Below are 19,981 nucleotides of genomic sequence, written 5' to 3' on the forward strand. Positions count from 1 at the left end.
CACTCCCTCCTGTGATGACGAAGGGTTTTCAGCAAGTTCACGGAGTGAGCAGCTCAGCGGTTAGCGGCCTGTGTCCCATGCTGGCTTCTCTGGCTCCTGACTCCAGCTCCCTTGCCAGGACAGGCCCTAGGACGCAGCCGCAGCTGCAGCTCAATGATTCGATTTCTGCCACTCAGTATGGGAGACCTTGATTGTGTTCCCAGCTTGTGGCTCAAGCTCTGGATGACCATTGTGGGCATTCGGGGAAGGAAGCAGCAAATGGGAATTCTGTCTATCTCTGTTTCTGAAATAATAAGCTGGAGAAGGTGTTTAAAAGCATGGAAAGTGCATATTGGAAAAAAAAATCTATTGTATGCCCTTCAGTATATTTGTACCAAAACCAAGGTATCATTTTTAGTGGTCTTTGGAATTTTCTTACTTATTTGCAAAGCAAGCAGGGAGAAGCAGAGGTTGAGAGCGAGCTCCCGTGTTCATAGCATTCTGAACTGTGTCTTCTACATGGCTGACGATGAGTTAACCAGCACCAGCCATCACCCGCTGCTTCCAGGATGCTCATTGGTGGGAAGCTGGAATTGGAAGTGGAGCCAGTGTTTAACCCAGGCTTTGTAGGCTTTCTAAGCATAACTTAAATGCAATGCCAAATGCCTGCCCCAAAACTTATCTTTTAATTCTTTCAATTGATTTTAATTTTTTTTAAAGTAGCAGTGTATGCAGTGTGGGCCTTAAGCCCCTGACAACGAACTCTTGCAGTCTGTGCATGTGTTTTGCATGCTTGCTTCTCTCATATCCCAGGAGCCAGGCACAATTTTGTCATCTTAGACACTGCACTTTTTAAGTTTGAGCTGCTAACACCACAGTTTCCTCTAACTGAAGTCCAAGGAATTTTGAGCTTCTCTGGAATGTTTTCATCTTTATGTCTACACATCTGAGTTTGGAAAGCTCTGGTGTGTTCAGTTATTTTAAAAGTGAAAGTACTAAATTAAAACTTAAACACACTCATTGTTTTCAATTAGCCATTAAACTAAAAGTACTAATTATTTGTGTCTCCAACCTTATATTTAAACCTTTAAAAGTGCTAAGGCAGGGATCTCCCATAAGAAAAATAAGTTTTATTTAAGATCTTGCAAACCAGGGCATCATGTGGGGGAGCAGGACTTTCTCGGACACCTTGCCGCGCCAGGTGCCTCACGGCAGCACGGGGGAGTCAGATGTTCCTGCCCCAGTGCGTCTGTGTGTGCTGTCAGCATCCTGTAAGACAACCTGACTGGCAGCGTGGCCTCTCTGGCCAGGATGTTAGCTGCTTTTAAGGAAATAATTTAATCTTTAACAAACAGCATTTAAACTTTTGCAAGATTTTTTTTTTTAACCTTTCATTAACTCATGTGATTTGTTTAATCCTTTCACACAGAGAAGCCATTTATTCTCATTTTGCACCTTTGCTGATCCATCTGAATGGAATGTGCAGTGCGTTCCTCCCACAGGACGCTCAGAGTGGGGCTTTGGCCTTTCAAAAAAGATTCTCATTAGTTTTCCTTACGGAGGAAGGTATGACATAATCTACTTTAAGCCATTGAGGTCGTTAAGGCAAAATAATTTTTACACGTGACCAAGAGTCAATTGAAAGAATTCCAGGTATTTAAAATTCCTTCTCTCCTGGGTAGCTAAGTCTGTAGGGGATATTCGGAGTTTGACATTTAACATTGGAAATTCGTCACTTTGATCTTTCTCTAAAGTCTAGAATTTTGAGCTGATGAGAAAGGTCACTTGTCGGTGAGGAGAGTGAACTCTTAAAGAATAATTATGATCTTGCTGTTGGCCTTTAATTTTTATTCTCAGAAATGTTGAAAGCTCCTAGAATTAAAAGTATAACCTAAGCAGATGTTTTTTTTTTTTTTTTTGCCAAGAGTTCTTAATAGTCACACTGGGAAATGAATGCAGAATTCAGGACTGTGTATGCCATGTCTCAAGCATGGACTTTTTCTTATAAGGCTCTTTGAAGAAAAATTCTATTGAAAAATATGAATGATTTTTATTGTAAGCAGAACTTGCGCGGTATAGGACATAATTTATCAGGAAAAAAAATTTCTCTTTCTGGTGAGGAGTACTTTTTTGTTAAAGAAATGTTATTTGCATCTGTACTGACTTTCAGTGGGCTTGGAATGCACTGATTGAAGTTTGTTCTTAAGCTCTTTGTTTTATCCTTGCAATGAGTAGGGGGGTGGGTTCATGGAATGAGGGCCCATAGCCTCTTTGAGCGGTTTTATTGCCCTGCACTCCTCCAGCCCACTCATTTGCCCTAGAGAACCAGTCAGAGAGAGGGAATGGAGGAAAAGGCATGCCTTGGTCACTTTGTATCGTTGATAAAGAGATAGAGTAAGTCCTGGGGAGAGGGGTGGGTGTGTTACTTAGGGACCCCCTAGGGGAGTGGAACTAGCAGATTGTAGAAACAGAAACACAGATCTAGATAAAACTGAGTATGGAGTTACTGCAAGGAGCTGGCTCCTGAGACCAGAGACCTGTAAGGTGTCCCAGCATTCCAAGTCCACAGGTGTGAGGCCAGGAGAACCTGCGCTGTATGGGCTTCCACTCCTAGGGCTGGGAAACCACCACCTGTAGGCCTGAAGGACACTGCTTGCAGCAGCTACAGGTGGAAACGCTCCCTGGAGTGCCTCCACCTTGGGGTGACTTGAGTGGAGCTGTTACTCATCCTAATGAAGCCGGAGAAGTGGGGCTGGGACACCAAGGAGTGTGAATTCCTGCTCCCAGATGCTTTGGCCGGGGGACTATTTTCTTTCTTGCTTGTCTGAGCTGCTAAGGTGCTTTCGACATCACACAGGCAGACGTAAATACCTTGAGTGGTACACATCATTTCCTGCCTCATCATCTTCATGTCCAGTGATGTGATTGACATGGTGTCCTCCGAGAACTGGAAATGGCGTCATCACAGAGCTTCCCAGGGACCAGAGCATGCCATTCCTGCACTGACTTCCCGACTTGTCTTCCTTGGATTTATTTTCACCTAGACTTTCATGACACTAAAGCCATTTAACACGCAGCTGGGAAATTCTTGATTCATTTTGAGGGTGACAGTGTTTTTATCTGGGAAATAATAAATATGTAGAAGTGTAAGCAAGGTTAATGCCAATCCGGAGACAGAGCAGTGCCTGCACAGTAGCGTCCCTGCCTTAACTGTCCTGCTTATGAACTTTACATGATGGAAACTCTCCTGTGTTTGTTGCGTCCTGCTCTTTGCACGCTTATTTTCTACAGTTCAGCTGTGCTAGCTTGTGTAGCTGCAGTCCACCCTCATTCGTTGCTGCTTCATCCACTTTTTGTTCCTGCTGGATCTGGGTAACCCGGTTACCCAAGCTCCTGCTGGCTCTGGGTGACTGTGGCTCTTCTCCATGAGCCTCCTGTCTGTGCACTACCACACTGCACTGGGTTTCCTCTGCCTGGTGCACAGTGGGACCACTGGCTTGTGGTTTCTTCACCTCTGCTAGACAAAGCCAAATGGCTGTCTGCAGTGGCACCCTCTTCAGAGAGAAATCCTGTGGATCCCCAGAGCTGCCAGCACTTTATATCATCCAACTTGAATTTGTTGGTCTTGTTGAATGGGCATCGATATCTTTGCATGGGTTTAGTTTGCATTTTTCTAATTACTGATGAAGTCAAGTACCTTTTCCCCTGTGTGTATGGGAAATATGGGCATTCTTTATGAGGTTTCAAGGGTTTTATTTAAAAAAAAAATGTTAAGTTGAGCTTGGTGCAATATCCTGCTGGCTAAATCCTCACCTTGCATTCACTGGGATCTCATGTAGGTACTGGTTCTAATCCCGGCTGCCCTGCTTCTCATCCAGCTCCTTGCTTGTGGCCTGGGAAAGCAGTGGAGGATGGCCCAAATCCTTGAGAACCTGCATTCACATGGGAGACCAGGAAGGGGCTCCTGCCTTCGGATCGGCTCAGCTCAGCTCTGGCAGCTACAGCTGCTTGGAGAGTGAACCAGTCGACAGAAGATTTTTCTCTCTGTCTCTCCTTTTCTCTGTGTATCTGCCTTCCCAATTAAAAAAATAATAATAATTCTGTGTAGTCTTTCCTGTATTGAGGTTTAAATATTATAACTTGGTCCAATGTGTTTTTTTTTATAAGTATGTTTAAAACACAGACCAGAGAGATGGTAAGCTAAATAGGTCTTCATTCCAAAGCATTTTGCCTGCCTTATGCAGGTCCCAGTGTTCTTACGCCTTCAGTTCACGAGTCACTGTTGGCACACATCATCCTCTTTATGTGAAGCAATCCCCATGTCCTTCTGACTCCCAGAAGCCCCTGACATGACCAGCCGCTTCTCAATGTTCTATAGGCAGAATGAAGACTTTTGTGTTTCTCTTTTCCTTTGCAAATGTGTAGTTATGGCACTCGTCCCTTTCATTCATTAATTTGGTTTTATTCCGAAGGGATGATATATGTTTATCTTTGGTAAATGAAGAAAATGTTACTGTTATTAACAGTAGGAAGTAGACTGATTGAATTCTGGTTATGCATTAATGTGTCTACAGATGTATCGTGTTTTTACAGATCCTTTAGTGATCCACTTTCTTGAGCAGTGAGATATCCAGTAGTGTCCTGTTGTTACCTTTCTTTCTCCCGAAGATCCCTCATGTCCATGATCCGGAAACGATCCCATCCTAGTGGCAGCGGAGCCAAGAAAGAGAAGGCAACTCAGCCGGAAGCAGGTAAGCCTCACAGCCATCCGATTTACAGGTTCAGTTTTTAAGTTCACATGGTGGTGGGCCTGTTGACTACATACCGGCTGTTGCAAAAGAAGGGTGCAGAAGTCTGTAGGCGCGAGTCAGATAACTGGGAGCGCCTTGCTGCATGTCCAGGGGAGATACGAAGGTGCTTGTCCCAGGCATGTGCTGGGACATACGCTGTCCTTAAGGAACAAGCCACTGTGGTGCACAGAGAGAGGGAGGAATTGCAAATGAGGGTCTGGCTTGGGGGAGGGGGTGTGGATTCTTGCTCCTGTTGATAACCAGTGAGCTGAGAGTCCACAGAGATATTGTGTGCTGGAGATTCAAGGTAAAAATAAAGTTGTTGTCTGGCATGACCAGGCATGAAGCAAATGGCCATCCAAGTGGATATATAATTTTTTTTCCAAAGACCTATTTTATTTTTATTGGAGAGTCAGATATACATAGAAGAAGAGAGAGAGAGAGAGAGAGGAAGATATGTCCATTGACTTACTCCCTAAGCAGCCATAGCAGCTGGAGCTAAGCCAATCCAAAGTCAGGAGCTAGGAGCCTCCTCCAGGTCTCCCATCACTTGCAAGGTCCCAAGGCTTTGGGCCGTCCTCGACTGCTTTCCCAGGACACAGGCAGGGAGCTGGGTGGGAAGTAGTGCACTGGGACTAGAACCAGAGCCCATATGGGATCCGAGCGCATGCAAGGCAAGGACTGTAGCTGTTAGGCTATCGCGTCAGACCTGAATATGTAATTTTAAAGCACAGCTTTCAATCAGGACTGTGTAGGAGCCGTTGGGTTCTAGGAGGTGACAGAGGTGATCTGGGTGTCACTGACCAACAGGCTAGTTAGTTGCAGTTATTGTGAGGAAGGAGCTTGGCATATTAGGAAGCTGAAGGTAAGCTGACACTGCTGAACATGGGAACGTGGAAGAGATCTGATGGGGTGATAGGATCCAAGCCCAGGCTGTGGTCCAGAGTTTGGGGTTTCTTCCAAGAGCAGTGCAGCTTTGAAGTAGGAGTCAAACTTGGGAGTGCTTAGGAGGGATGGGAATGGTTGAGGGGTCAATGCAGTTGTTCCCAGGAGTGATGACGGTGGCTTAGACCAAGGTGACCATTGAGGGAAAGCTGCAGGTGTGTCACCGACTGTTTGAGGAGGTGAGGGTTTTATTTCACTGGGGAGATGCAAATGGAGGGAGAGGGGCCTTGGCATTGAGCAGAGGTGCTGGGTGGCCTGGCATGGAGCTGGTTGATGAAAGCAGCTGCTGCAGCCACAGCAGAGCCAAGGCCTGACATGGCCAGGCCTGATCTCCATCCTTTATGCTTGCAAACTGTAGAACCCAAAGGTTTGCTCAGCACTTCCAGTGACAGGGCCCATGCATTTGCCGACTCAAGCCCAGATGGGCTGACCTTCTTTCTGGACCCTTGCGTGTGTTAGATTCTCAGACCATAAGCTTGATTGTGCTGCGTGTCTTAAGATATCTCTGTGCCCCTGGCTGTTCAGTGGAATTCACATCCTGCATTCTGCTGGTAGACACTTGGCCTCCTGTCTCATTGTCTCTATCCGGCCATTTCCCCCCACTGCGCAGTCTCCCTGCCTTTCCTCATTCCAGAATCTCTCCCACTCCTTCTGTAGTCACCATGGAGGCTGTCTTAGCTGTGTAACCTCCATGCAGGTTTCTGAGGGATTGCTAATGTGCCCCTGTCTCTTGCTCCTCTTCTTGGTCCTCTTAGTTGATACTAGTAACAATTATCCAAGCCAGTGTCTCGTCCCCATATGCTACAGTGGATTTCTACTCTGAGTTCTGTTCCTTGGAGGGTTGAGTGTCTACTTCCTAGTCTTGCTCTGGCTTTTGAATCGTGCGTACATCTTTGTCCCCAGCTGACTGCAAACTCTTTGAAGGTGTACTGGACTCTGCAGCCTCCCCCGGCTTTCATGGGTAATGAACTGAGTCTCTGGCAGCAGGAGCCTTGCAGCCCTGTTAGTGGTGGAAGCCGAGACCCACTCTGAATTTGCCTGCTGTAGGCCCCAGGAGTCCGCTCTCCCAGCACCAGTGGGGCTAAAGACAAATTCCTCTTGGCAGGGGGCGCTGTGGCTTCCGCAGTGGTCCTGCCTCTGGTGATTGGCAGGGCAGCCCCACTTGAGGCTCCTGGCTACAAGCCTGTCCTGTCACTGATTTAAATTGTGTTTTGATCTCTCTCTGAGACAGTCACTGTACCTTGGTCGGCAAGAGGGCAGTTGGGGTAAAGTGATTTTCCCTTCAAAGGAGATTACACCATCAGCTTGTCAGCCTGCATAGTATCTTTCAATAAAGTGTTTTCCAGAACGCTTGAGCTGCCAGAGCTAGGGAACCTACAGTTTTCCTGATGAAAATGATGTTTTATTAGCAATTCATTAAATATGGCTATCTTCTCTCCCACATTCTTGAATTGGCATTGATATTCTGGGGACTTACTGACATACGAGCTGCTGGTGGGAGTTTAGACTGAGCAGCTTTGAGATGGGAGAGATATCAGCTGTAGGTGCTCGAGCCACACTCTTTGTTCTTGGCAGGCGTTTGTTCGTGGTGTCTTGTTAATAGTTCACACTAAGAAGAAATGATGTTGAGTGAATAAGTGAAGAATGATCATGAGGCTGGTGTTGTGGCACAACAAGATGAGGTACAGCAAATCAGGCTGCCATGTGCAGCTTGGCATCCCATAATGGGAGCCAGTGTGAGTTCCAGGCCACCTCACTTCCTATCCAGCTCTTTGACAATGAACCTGGGAAAGAAGTGGAGATTGGCCCCAATACTTAAGCCCTTGTTGGAGATCCAGACTCCTTCCTTTAGCCTGGCCAAGGCCTGGCTGGCTGTTGTGGCCATTTGGGGAGTGAACCAGAAGTTTGAGGATCTCTCTCTCATTGTCACTCTATATCTCTTTCAAAAATAAATAAGTCTTCTTTCTAATAAAAAATTAAATGCATGATGAATGAATGTGGGATGTAAAATGGTGAGATTAAGTAATGCTTTGGAGTGGACATTTGCAACAAAGGGACCGTCACATGGTCACTGTGTTCACTTGTGTTTTTCAGCATCTTATGAGGGCTTGTAAGGTACAGTTGGTAAGATTTTTTAGGAAAAAAGCTTTATTCTTATGCATGGATCTTCAAGTTTGATTGTAAAGAGGGCTGTGGAATGTTTTAGAGGTAGTTTTATGATCTGAACATGAGCCAAGCTGTTATAACTTTGAAGTTAAATACTTTTAAGTTTGACATGAATATATTTATCAAGTGCATCCTGAGCTTTCAAATGTACACCTGTTGTTGATCGTGTATTCAGATCATTAATTTGTTGATTTGTCTGATCTTTCACTGTCTCAGTTTGCTGGTTTGTAGGATGGGGGTAATAAGATCACAGCTGTCAGCCCTTATCAGTGGTTCCACCTGGCCAGCGGTGAGCCCAGCGTAAAAGCTAGTGCTGGGCGTCCTGTCCTATGGGGAAGGGAGGATGCTGTGAGAGGCCCTGAGTCACAGCACGTGCAGAGTGTTGAAACCGGCATCCAGCACGTGAACAAGATGTTGGCCGAGCACCGAACCAGGGACCAGCACCCCCTGGACAAGGTGTGCAGGGAGTCTGCACTCAACAGGCTCCTGCTGTCCTGCGGGGGCCCAGGAGATTGCATAAACTTCATGACCACAGGTCAAATTTGAACTTGTTCTACTTTAGAACATTTTTATTTTGAAATTTCATGTGTCATGGTGGCATAAGATTTGCTTTAATGCCTTTTTCTTATGAGTGCAAAAGAAAAGTAATCCTGTGGAATTTAGAAATTCATTTCAGCTTCTTCTAGGGAGTAAGAGAGGCTTCGCCGAGTAGCAAGATGACGGTTTTGTCTGAGGGTTTTGTGTGTTTTTTGGAAGAACTAACTTATTTCTTAAGTGGGTCTTAAAATTTAAGCCCCAATTAATTACATGTAGCTTTTTGATCCAAGAGTGACCTTGAAGCAGTGACTCAGAGAACATTTGGTTTTATTTTCCTGTGGCAGTTCAATAACACTAGACCTGTTGTCTTCATTTGTCCCTTTTCTTTAATCTCCAGGATCCTGCATATTTCTATTGTCCCCCTGATTACATGCTTTTGTGAGACAATTACCAACTGTGCGATTGCAGAAGGAATTACAAAACATACCATGAGCTCTCTGTGGGTGATTCTTGCCGATTTATTAGAACTGCTTAATAGTTTAGAAGTTTGTATAGATTGCTTTTTGCTTTTTCACAACCAGGGTCGCCAAGAGAGAAAGCTTGGGCCGCTAACCTAGCGTTGCCTTGTGTTGTGCCCAAGTAGGGAATCTGATAAGAGTGATTTCTTTTCCGTAAGGCCAATTAAGCCTTTGCACTTGGAAAAGGCTGAGAAATTAAAGCCTGGTTTTTAATCTGCGCACAATACAGATAGCAGCACTTCCCTGAATTATCACTGTGATTCTGGCAAGCAGATAGAAGAGACTACTTGAAATTCCTGCTATGTTAGATGCGGTGGTGGGCTTGAATGCTGTTGACCACAATTCTCCATCTGTTTGCCTTCATTAGTTTTTGTGTGGTGCGTTTAATTGGGGTTCAGTCAACCCTTACAGAAGGCTGATCTGCCTGTGGGCGGTGTTCCTGTCGCAGCTCTCCCCTGTCTTTTGCACAAAATGGCAGCCTTTCGGGGGTGGGGGGGAATGTTTCCCAAAGCTGTTTTCTAGAATTCCTAGGAATAAGCACCCTTACTGGGTGCTTGAAGGGCATATATGGTTTTATCCCTCCCCTGCTTTCGTTTTGAATAAAGTCAGCAAGAGTGCTGTGTAGCACACGGGGTACTCCGAGTGAGTGAGCCAGAGGATGAATGCAAACAGGAGTTTCTGCCATAAACTCCAAGCCCCCCGCAGCCCCAGTGATGTTTAGGAGTCGTGGGGTGAGGCCACCTGAGAAGCTGCTACGTAGGACTGTGCTGCGCATCAGCCCATGGTGGTGCACGGGAGGCGGCTCTGCCGACCATTGTTCCCCACGTCCAGTAACAGAGACCATGACTCGCACATCTGCAAGGTGGTGCCTGGCATGTGGGTAGAGGAGCAGCTGTGAAGGTATCGTACAGTCTGGTACTGTGCACAATCCTGGGGCGAGGGGAGCATGGCTGCAGTTTCTATTTCAATGGCATCTGAAGACAGCAGAACCCTGGCTGATCAGGATTGTATCAGAGAACCCAGGCTATATGGCAGATGTGGTCTGCATAGGTGAGGATAATAGAAAGTTCTGGATGCTCTTATTGCTCCCATAGGCACTTACGTAAGAGGAAAGGCTGTCTTGGGTTTTGGAGAAGGACCGTATAGCAAGTAAGGAATCCAGGAGTTTGGCCTTGTGAGCACAGAGGCTGACCCCGATGCTGGGCATAATGTTAGAATGGCCTTCATGCACAGTCAGCCTTTCCAGGGTTAGTCATCTCCAATCACATTGCAAAAGCCCAATAGCCGTTTAATGCCAAAACTTGGAAGTTGGTCCATGGGTACTTGTTGCATGCCCACCATTTGCCAGGCAGCGCAGCCAGTCGAAGATGAAAGCATGGAGCAACAGCCGTGGTGAGGCAGGTGGAGCTGAACACCAGAGAGGTCCTGAACTCTGCACTGCTGGTGACAGGTGTTCCCAAGTGGCTCTGGGCTTTGGGTCAAGCGGTTCTGTCAAAACAGTCTTCTCTGATTAAGCTGAAAGTCACCTCAGTTGATTTAATCTCATTGATAGGCATCACTGTGATTGTGTGTGTGTGTGTTTTAATAATGAGCTTGCTCAAGGGTTAGGTATTAGAAGCTTTTAAACAAATTCAATTTCTTAATTGTTGTCAATGTTTTTGTCGAAAATGTGTGTGTCTATGTATTTGAGAAGCGGAGAGAAAGGGAGAAGGAGGCATTCATACGTGTGGGGGTGTGTGGGTCTGTGTGTGTGTGTACACACAGAGAATCCCCAACTGCTGGCTTGCCCCTGACCCATGCCAAATGCCTGCTGTGTTTCCTCCCTGGAGCTTGGAACTCAGTCCAGGTCCGACACGGGGTCAACGGAACCCGATCGCTGGAGCCTTGACTTCCACCTCCCAGGCTCTTCATCTGTGTGATGCTGAAATGGCTGGGGGTGGGCACTGAATCCCGGCTCTGCTATGTGCAGCCCTGGCCACCTCACTGCTGTCTTTAAGCTCTAGATCAGTGCCCAGCCCTGTCATGTTTTCTTTCTGCTTTCCTTCCCTCTGTCCTATTCTTCATCCCCACTCCTTCCCCCAGCCTCCTCCCTTTTTTTAAGTTTTTTTTCATTTTTTAAAATATATTTATTAATTTGTATTTGTTCTTTAAATTTTTTTTACATTTTATTATTATTATTATCATTTTATGATACAGTTCCATAGGCTTCTGGCATTTCCCTTATCCCCTCCCCCATTACCTCCCCCACCTAGTTCCTCTATATCATTACTAAAATATAATTCATGGCATTGTAAATTTCTATTTTTCTTTCTGTTGTTGATTTTGTATTATGACTTTTCATTTGAGGAGATGTACAGTAGCTGTGAAATGGAGACTAATATCCAGATGTGAGGATACAGTGTACTGTGCATTTCTACTTCCAGGCAAATATGGAAATGTTCACTATATCTTGACAGTAGGATGCTGGACTCTCTGCTATTGTCCATGCCTGCAATGATGGACATATGACTGTGTATTAAAGTTGTTTTTTAATATGCAAAAGCTGCAGAGAGAGAAGGAGAGACATAGAGGTATTTCATCTGCTACTTTATTTCCTAGATGCCCACAATGTCCATGGAGCTAGAAGCTCCTTCCAGGACTTTAATGCAGGAATAGGGGCCCAAACACTTGGGCTTGTCTTCTGTTGCTTCCTTAGGCTCATTAGCAGGGTGCTGGATTGGAAGTGAGGCTGGAAGGGTTTGAGCTGGCGTCCATATGGAGATATTAGCACTGCAGAGAACAGTTTAGTGCACTGTGTCGCAGTGCTGGCCCCTCCATGTGGTTTCTGAGCAAAAGATGGCAACTTAAAAATAGATCTTACCTATGTCTTTTCTCACTACGGACTCTTCCAATGGGGAAAACAACTCTTTGATCCTTTTATTATTTTTTAAATAAGCTTTTGGTAATGTTTTCCTTCTTTGGGCTTGTTTCTTTGACAGGGTATAGCTTAAGTTATAACAGCATCTTTGAGGCGAAGGTGAATGATTATTTTGGAATTAGGTTCTAAGTTGGACTTTCAAAGAGTGAGAGCAGGGGCCAGCACGATGGCTCAACAGGCTAATCCTTCCTCTGCAAACACAACATATCATAGGGACACTAGTTCATATCCCAGCTACTCCACTTCCCATCCAGCTTCCTGCTAATGACCTGGGAAAGCAGTGAAGGATGGCCCAAAGTCTTGGAACCCTTCACCCACATAGGAGACTCAGAAGAAGCTCAGCTCCGGCCATTATACCATTTGGGAAGCGAACCAACGGATAGAAAAATTTTCTGTCTGTCCCCCTCTCTATAAATCTGCCTTTCCAATAGAAATAAACAAATCTTTAAAATATAAATCAAATAAATGAAAATTGAGAGCAATCCAGAGAGCCGTGATTATGTTGACAGATACACAAAATATTTTGAGTCCCCATGACCATACTGATTGGCAAGCTACAGATTCAGCCTTCTTTTTTAAATTCCTACATTTCTGATAACTTTTTTAAAAAATGTGCTGCCTGGAAACTGTAAGTTATGGGTAGTCTGTACATCTGAAAATTGGTCGTGGTTAATGATAGAGTGCAGTTTTTCCAGTTAGTCCAGTGCGGGGCTTTACTGTTGTAACAGAAGATTTATGCTTGTGTTGTTTGAACAGCCGAAGAAGTTACAGATCTCAAGCGGCAAGCAGTTGAAGAGATGATGGATAGAATTAAAAAGGGGGTTCATCTCAGACCTGTTAATCAGACCACCAGACCCAAGACACAGGTAAGCTCCCCTCTTCCTCTGCCCGAATCTTCCCTTTTTAGTAAAGTGAAAATGCAAAGCTTATTGCAAGCTACAGCAGGGGCTGGCTGTCATAACCCGGGATGAAGTCCTCTGTTGTGCGTGAGTGAAGATCTCAGTTGACCCGTGATGAACCTAGATGGGTACAGAAGTAGCTGTGCCAGTGTGGGTGGGGTGCAGTCACCTCACCCCTGCTCAGGGAGAGGTTGACAGAAGCTGCAACTTGGCACCTGTGGGCGCCCTCCCCTTCCTTTGACCCCCATTTCTTTTGTGTCATTCTGTTGAGTGCCCCATGCTAGACACTGCTGGAGGTGCCTGGAGGTAAAGTGGTAGATAACGAAACAGACAGAATCCTGGCCTTCTGCGCACTTCTGGGGTGTGTGTGTGTGTAAATCACAGCAAAACAGAGTACAGACAACTTGTGAAAAATACTGAGAATTCTTTCATTGTTTTTCATTCCTGTTACAAACATATTTCAAGTCATTTCCAGGAGGTTATTGTATCTGTGCCATCTCTGTATCTGTATGTATATATCTCATCAAATGTCTGCTAAGCTAGGCTCCAGCAAGCACTGGCTATAGGGGTTTTGAGTCATGCAGCACTGCCCCGCCTCTGTGTATCAGTCACGTGTAAACAGACCCAACCTTGGAGGTTTTGACGGTTTTTTCTGAGTTATGTATTTTTTTCCTTCCCTCACCTTCTCCTCCCTCTTGCCTGCCGTCCCTGCCCCACTGTTTTCTTTCTTCCTTCACTCTGGAGGTCAACAGACTGTTGTTCTTTCTTCTCCACCATGCTGTAATTTGGGGTCTTTCTCCCTTCACCCTAATGAACGCCTTCCTGAGCAGCATGACTGAGTGGTCCATGTGCCCGTGAGCATTTGAAGGTGTCCTGTGTCACAGCCAGGCTAGGTGGCCAAGCTATGTGGGAGTGGCCCTGGCATGGGCTGTGGCTGGGCAGAAGTGAATGCACACCACATTCAAGGGCAGATTCGCATGCAGGGCAGGACACGCCTCAGCCAGCGGTGGGCACTGGTGGCACTGTATTTGTGCTCCGTGAGCAGAGCTGAGCAAGGTATGCCAGCGTCGAGCATGGAGTACAATGGGCCTGCTGCTTAACGGCTTCCCCGTGCTTTTTTCCCCACTATAAAATGGGGACCACACCTGTCCCATTTGAACTTACAAGGCAGGTGTCAGGGTCACATGGAAGAACGTGGGAGAAAAACAGTAAGTTAAAGGTCCAGGCGCCACTGTTGGAGAGAAAGCGTTTCTAAGTTTGGGGTTGCAGCGAGTATGGAAAGAATAAGCAAAACAGACCATGCCTAGCAAAGAATGCAGTGGGACAAAGAGGTGCCCCGCACTGAAAGAGGAAACTGCTTCAGACACAGGCAGTGTCCCTTTCGCTGGAGCAGCTGGCACCCTAGTTCTTGTCCCACAAGCCTTTGTGTAGAACCCTGTTATCTCCTGCCCAGCTAGAATCTGAACAATAGCCGGACCCGACTGAAGGGAAACCAGGGCTTTTGCTGGTTAAGATGAGCTGTGCTGGAAAATTGACCAGAACTGCCTGCGACTCAGATGGGCCCCAAGAGCTTGGGACATTCTGTGGTCTCTTGAAATACCATCAACAGTTAGGAGCTCATGTGGCCAGACCTGAGTGTGCCACTAGACCTCAAGACAGCTGTATGGGAGGGCAGCGTGAGGGACATGCTGGCTTACACGAGGCAGGGCAGTTGTTCAGAATGCATGGCTGTTACCCGATGGCTTATCACGTGTCACCTGTAAAAGACAAGTGTGCCCTGAGATTACTCCTGTACCTGCCTCTCTTCCAAATTCTGTGGTGATGTTGGTGGTGCCCACCTGCAGGAAATGCATGTCTTGGAACTTCTGCCTGGCACTGAAGGCATTGGTGTTCACAGAAATCCTGAACCGTGAGAATGGAGTGCCTCAGTCCAGGGTGCACCTGACCTCCAACACCCACCTGCCACCCCATCGTTGCTTCTCTGTCTCCACTGTTAACCAGTGAGGTGCCCTCTTCACCCTGGATTATCTTGTGGGAGTTGAGGATCCTGGTTACTGCGGAGCCTCTCATGGACTGGCTGAGAGCAAGGAGCCCCGCCACCCTCCCAAGACTTCCCCCAACTCTGTCGGTCTGGCAGGTTGTCTTGCTCCCTGTCCTTGGAGAAGGGAGGAGGGCAAGGGGAGATGGGTCCTCCCTCCTGTGCTCTTTGTCCTCCCACGCATGAGTTGAGGGATTCATAGAGACTGTTCGGCTTTTCTGGGGCAGACAGATAGGACCTAGAATTGTATTTCACTTGAGTTTTCTCCTGGTATGGCCAGAAGAGAATGGGACATGAGGAGGAGACACCTACCTGTACTCCTGGGTCTGATTTGTGTTAAGCTGACATCCTGGTCCTTCTGGGGATCCTGCTCTCCCCACTCAGTCCTGCTGTGGTGTTTGTGAACTCAGATACACCGTCCCCTAAGGGCTGGCCTTGGCCTGAGTCCAGGGGGCCGAGGAGGCTTTGTGCCTCGCTGTTTGCTGTTTGCCTTCCGCTCACCCGGCCGCCGCCTCTCCCTCGCTTCCCTGCAGAAGCCCCACCTTACAGTGGAGGAAGGTTAATTGTTAAGAAGTTCTGAATCACTTGGAGTCAAATCTTTAAAATCTGATATTTACCACTGCTTTTCTATCTTTGATGATAACCAGGAGATAACAAAGACGTGGCTTGAATGCTTTTGCTTTGAATGTGACTTCCAATCTTCATGTAATTACTGCCTGGGAGTATGAATATGGCTGATGCTTTTTTCCTAACCTTAAGACATAGGAAATATAATTAAATATAGTGTGTAACCATACATACCACCCGTGTAAGGCAACAGCACTGCCGTGCAGACATCTTTGTTGACTGAATCTTCTGATTCTGAAGTAGTAATCTTTTCTTTTTCCTTTTTGAAACTGCAGCCGGACTCTTCAAAAGGCTCCGAAAGTGCAGTGAATGAACTAAAAGGAATACTGGTAAGAAGAGAGTTTGGTTGATTGTATCATGAAAGGGGAAAGGAAAGGAAAATGGTTTTTAAACGTGATTTTGTTTTTAAGGATGATAGTTTTTGCTGTGTTTTCTTTCCATTTACTATTAGGCTCATTCCTTTAGGTAATTTACTTGATTGTACTCATGGGCTCCTCCACCACATGTGTTTAGAACACATCAAATAACACTTTGCTGGTCATTCTGAAAGAGTGGTTAACACTTGTCCCAAGGTCGTTGTTCTCTGGTTTTGTTCTCCAGTTGTGACATTACAGCATGAAGATCAGGTGTCTACTCAGTTGTAAGAATATTTCACTTGGGGTCCAAGAGTGAGAACAGAGTCCTGCCCACACAAGAGTCTGTGGGTGCCAGAGCCACAGTCTGCCAGCCTGCAACTGAAACAGTCATTTGATGGTTGATTTGAAGATGCAGCAGGAGTCCCTTTGTTTATGCTGCTAATTTCATTTGCTACAGGCGGTTTATCACCCCTTGGGGCATGCTCTGGAGACCCATCTCCAGCCACACTTTTGATTTCCAAAGTATGAGCGCCTGCCAGAGAGCAGGCACCAGTGGCTGTTAGAGAGGAGCCCTCACGCAGGACTGCCCTAGACACACTGTTTTAAAATCTTGTTGCTGTCCCCAGCCCGGTTATTATGCACAGTAAGTCCCCAAACACGGTGGCGGAGGTCTGGGACTCGGTGCTCCTGTGTTTGTTGTCACGGTGCTAATTATGCATTCCACATCGACATCCACATAATTGTGGTAAACAGCGTTGCGTTCATCCAGCCTGTCTTTGTACAGGAGACTTGGCGCAGGGTGGCTTAATTGGTTTGCTTCAGTTTTAGGAGAGTGGGATTATCTCTGAAGAGAGAGGTGTGTCACTGGTGAGCAGTGGTGGTCCGAGGACTGACTAAAGAATTAAAACTACTACACGCATGAGCTTGTGGTTGTTATCTAAACTATCCTGTGATCAAAAAATATTGCTATCCGTGCTCTGTTAAGGAGAACATTCTGTAACCCTGTTTTTGTTTTCTTGTGTTAATAGTGCTTATTCATGTTTATGAAGATGTCCCTGGGGACATTAAATTGTTGAGGATTTCATTTCTTTAAAAAAAATTTTTTTGAGAGGCAGAGAAAGACGGAGAAAGAAAGAGCAAGCTAGCTTCTACTTAACCATTCCCCAAATACAACAGGGAGGACTCAATTGAGACTGGAGCTAAGTGCCAGGAACTTCATCTGGTCTCCCACATGCGTGACAGGAACCCAGTTGCTTGGGCCGTCACTTGCTGCTCCCAAGGGTCAGGATCTCAAACCCAAGTACCTTGATGTGAGGCATGGGCAACCTAATTGGTGTTTTAAGCACTGTATCAGTTGTCAAACCTTCGTGTGACTTTAAAAATATGAATCTAATATGCATCAAAAGACTCATGCAAGAGCCCTGCTATAGTTATGCATTTCATGATCATGTCGGGTGATAGCATGTTTACTGATAGCCCTATAGATAGCGCTGGGGTAATTGTGTGGTGCATTAAGGAAAGAAATTTTTGAAATGATTTAGAGGTTACAAAAATTTTTCAACATTTTTTTTTTCTGTTCTACGAATTGACTTCAGTCAGTCCTTCTCACCCTTGTCCAGCATCGTCTTGCCCTGCCTCTTGTGGCTTGGATAGATCACTGACGATTGTCACTTGGCCGTTGTTTTCTTTCTGTGCGTGGCATTTTTAAAAGAAGGGGAACATGTGATCCTCTTCCCTTGCTCTTCTTGGCCAAGTGGCAGTTCTCCTGTTTACGCTTAGTTATTTCCTTTGGGGAATGAGGCACCATTTGCAACTCCCAGTCTCCGCTCCTGGAGCAAAGAAGCCTGGCCATTCTTGTAAATGAGGAAGAAAGCGAGACCCTAGCCCAGCCTGCCAAACCACGGAGTTCTTCTTAGTGCTTCTTGCTGGAGTTCACACTGTGTGTTAGAACTATCAAAATTAATGAGTCCATCCTCATCATGATGGCAGGACAAAACACACACACACACACACACACACACACACACACACACACAGCCTGTGGTTGTATGCTGAGGTGGAAGGTATGCTCCTGTGAAAAGAGAGACCAAGAAACCCAGCAACATGGGATTCGGTTCTCATAGGACAGAAGCTGGGAAGCAGCTCAGGGTGAGTCCTTTGGTAGTTATGGGATTTGACCCTGCTGGAGTGGCCAGGAACATGACAGACCTGTGCAATGCTCTCGGGAGAGCTGGAAAGACCTACTTTACTTTTCAAGCTGTATAATTTTCAAGTCAAGTTTAAAAATCTTAGTATTGATTGAACTTATTTTTCCAAACCTCCTTCCAATTAATTAAAAAAAATCAATCAAGAGGCTCAGATCAAGAGAGAGCAGGCTACTATATGCCTCCATCACCAATTCATCCCCCCAGTGTGTCCAACGGCTGTGCAGGCCATGGCTGAAGCCAGGAGCCAGGAATTCCACCTGCAGCGGCACAAAGCTGGATCCCAGATCAGAAGCTCACAGTCATACAAAGGCTTTGAGGTTCGGGAAAAGAAACTGTGAGAAATTCCAGTCATTTAAAAAAAAAAAAAGCCACTCTTAGTGACAACGTCAATTTCTGAAGAATACATTGGTACATGTTAATATAAGTCTCTTAAATCCAGTTGTTTCTAAATTAAAGAAAAGCAGCTTATAAAGAATTCTGTGTTAAACAGCTTCAGTTTATCAAAATATATAGGAATTCCCGAATGAATAATCTTGCCACCTGATAATTTGCGTGCCACTGTATAAACAGTGGACAGGCATGGGACTAAGAATGGTAAGTAAAGTAGGAAAAGTACTGTTTTTGAGCAGTAGAAGATCTGAAGTTCTGGGTCACACCCTACGTCCCACTCAGTGTGGAGTCTGGCTCACACCCAGTGGCTCACCATGACTGAGTCCTCTGATACGGAAAGAGGAAATTGTATTACCATGTGGTTTTTTTAAAGTTGATTTCTGGTTCCTACATTCTATGATTCTAATATAAATCAATAAGATAGCTGACTCTCCCTCATGTCAACTTTGTGCAATGTGTTGTCTCAATAATGGCACATATTTGCTGAATCAATCCTATCAGCCAATAAATGGAGGTAGAGATTCTAGAGTGGGAAGTTAAAAGATGAAAAAAAAAATTCTTCAGCAGTCAGCTATGATGGGAATTAGGAATTTAGAAAAATAATGCTGTTTTCCAAGTGAAAAAGTGAATGATAAACTCATCAATCAAAATGCCTTTGGAAGGGGCTGTGTGCATCTGTGCGCCTGCATCTCTGCCACACACACCTTTTTTTGAATTTGTCATTGAGAAAATCTTGTGTGTTTGCTGTTCAAATAGTAGTTTTGTAGGTCATCTTAATGACAATTTTCCTATATCTGTCTGTACGTGCTACATGTGGAGTTGAAAGAAAAATAACACAAGCTTTCTAGTTCATTCTCTCAGAAGTGTCTGGTGGCTGTAATTCTGCTTCCTTGACCTTGTTCGTATGAACCGTACCTTACCATTTGCCTCTTGCATGGGTACATAAGATCCGCTGGGCTAAAACATAAGTCAGGTGATCTTGCTTTTAAGGATAAGGAAAAAATGTTTATAGTGTTAACATGTGAATGTGCTTTTGCTCTAAATATGTTTTATGCTTTTTTGCAATAATTGAGAAGGAAAAAGAGGTACTTCCAGGGACACAAGTGTTAACACGCCAGATTAAAATATGGACCTTTTCTAAATGTGTCTTAAGTCAGTGGTTAGACATCCAACAGCAAACCAGTACGATCTCCCATCCTTGCTGCCCAGTGTGCCCCCTAAGCCTACGTGGCACCCAGCTGCTTCTCTACTGTTAAGAAGGTAGGGAAAATTCTTCTCTAAACCAAATAACATGGTTTACCTAAATCATGTGAAATCAGTGGGCATCTCAGGTTATGAGTCACATTTTTTTATTGGGCAAACTGAAAAAGAAACATGAGTTTCCATTTAACCAGTGGAATTTTCAGAATCCTCCAAAAAATTGGCAGGATTGTGTCAGCCCCAGAGTGAGTCTAGCCTTGACCAAGGCTGGTTATTAGCTTGGTGGACAGACTCCACCTTCATATTGCAGCCTGAAGTCAGGCAGGGCCAGCCAGATGGGAGGTTCCTGTCTCTGATGGAAAACGTGTGTCCCCCGGCCCCTCCCCCCTCCACCGGTGGCACAGTTGACAAC

At 45.5% G+C, this 19,981-nt stretch overlaps 1 protein-coding gene across 2 annotated transcripts in view; it reads left to right on the forward strand.

Annotated features, from left to right (window-relative positions):
* The window catches only part of SHTN1 (shootin 1), a 92,312-nt gene that overhangs the window by 51,368 nt on the left and 20,963 nt on the right, over positions 1-19,981 (forward strand). For both annotated transcript variants that reach the window (XM_040992047.1, XM_040992048.1), the window contains exons 12-14: positions 4,648-4,730; positions 12,609-12,718; positions 15,692-15,745. In XM_040992047.1, the coding sequence (XP_040847981.1) occupies positions 4,648-4,730; positions 12,609-12,718; positions 15,692-15,745 (247 nt within the window). The remainder of the gene's footprint in view (positions 1-4,647; positions 4,731-12,608; positions 12,719-15,691; positions 15,746-19,981) is intronic.

This window comes from Ochotona curzoniae, unplaced genomic scaffold (assembly GCF_017591425.1).
Source record: "Ochotona curzoniae isolate NIBS_2020 unplaced genomic scaffold, NIBS_Ocur_1.0 contig_66, whole genome shotgun sequence".
NCBI classification, from domain to species: Eukaryota; Metazoa; Chordata; class Mammalia; order Lagomorpha; family Ochotonidae; genus Ochotona; species Ochotona curzoniae.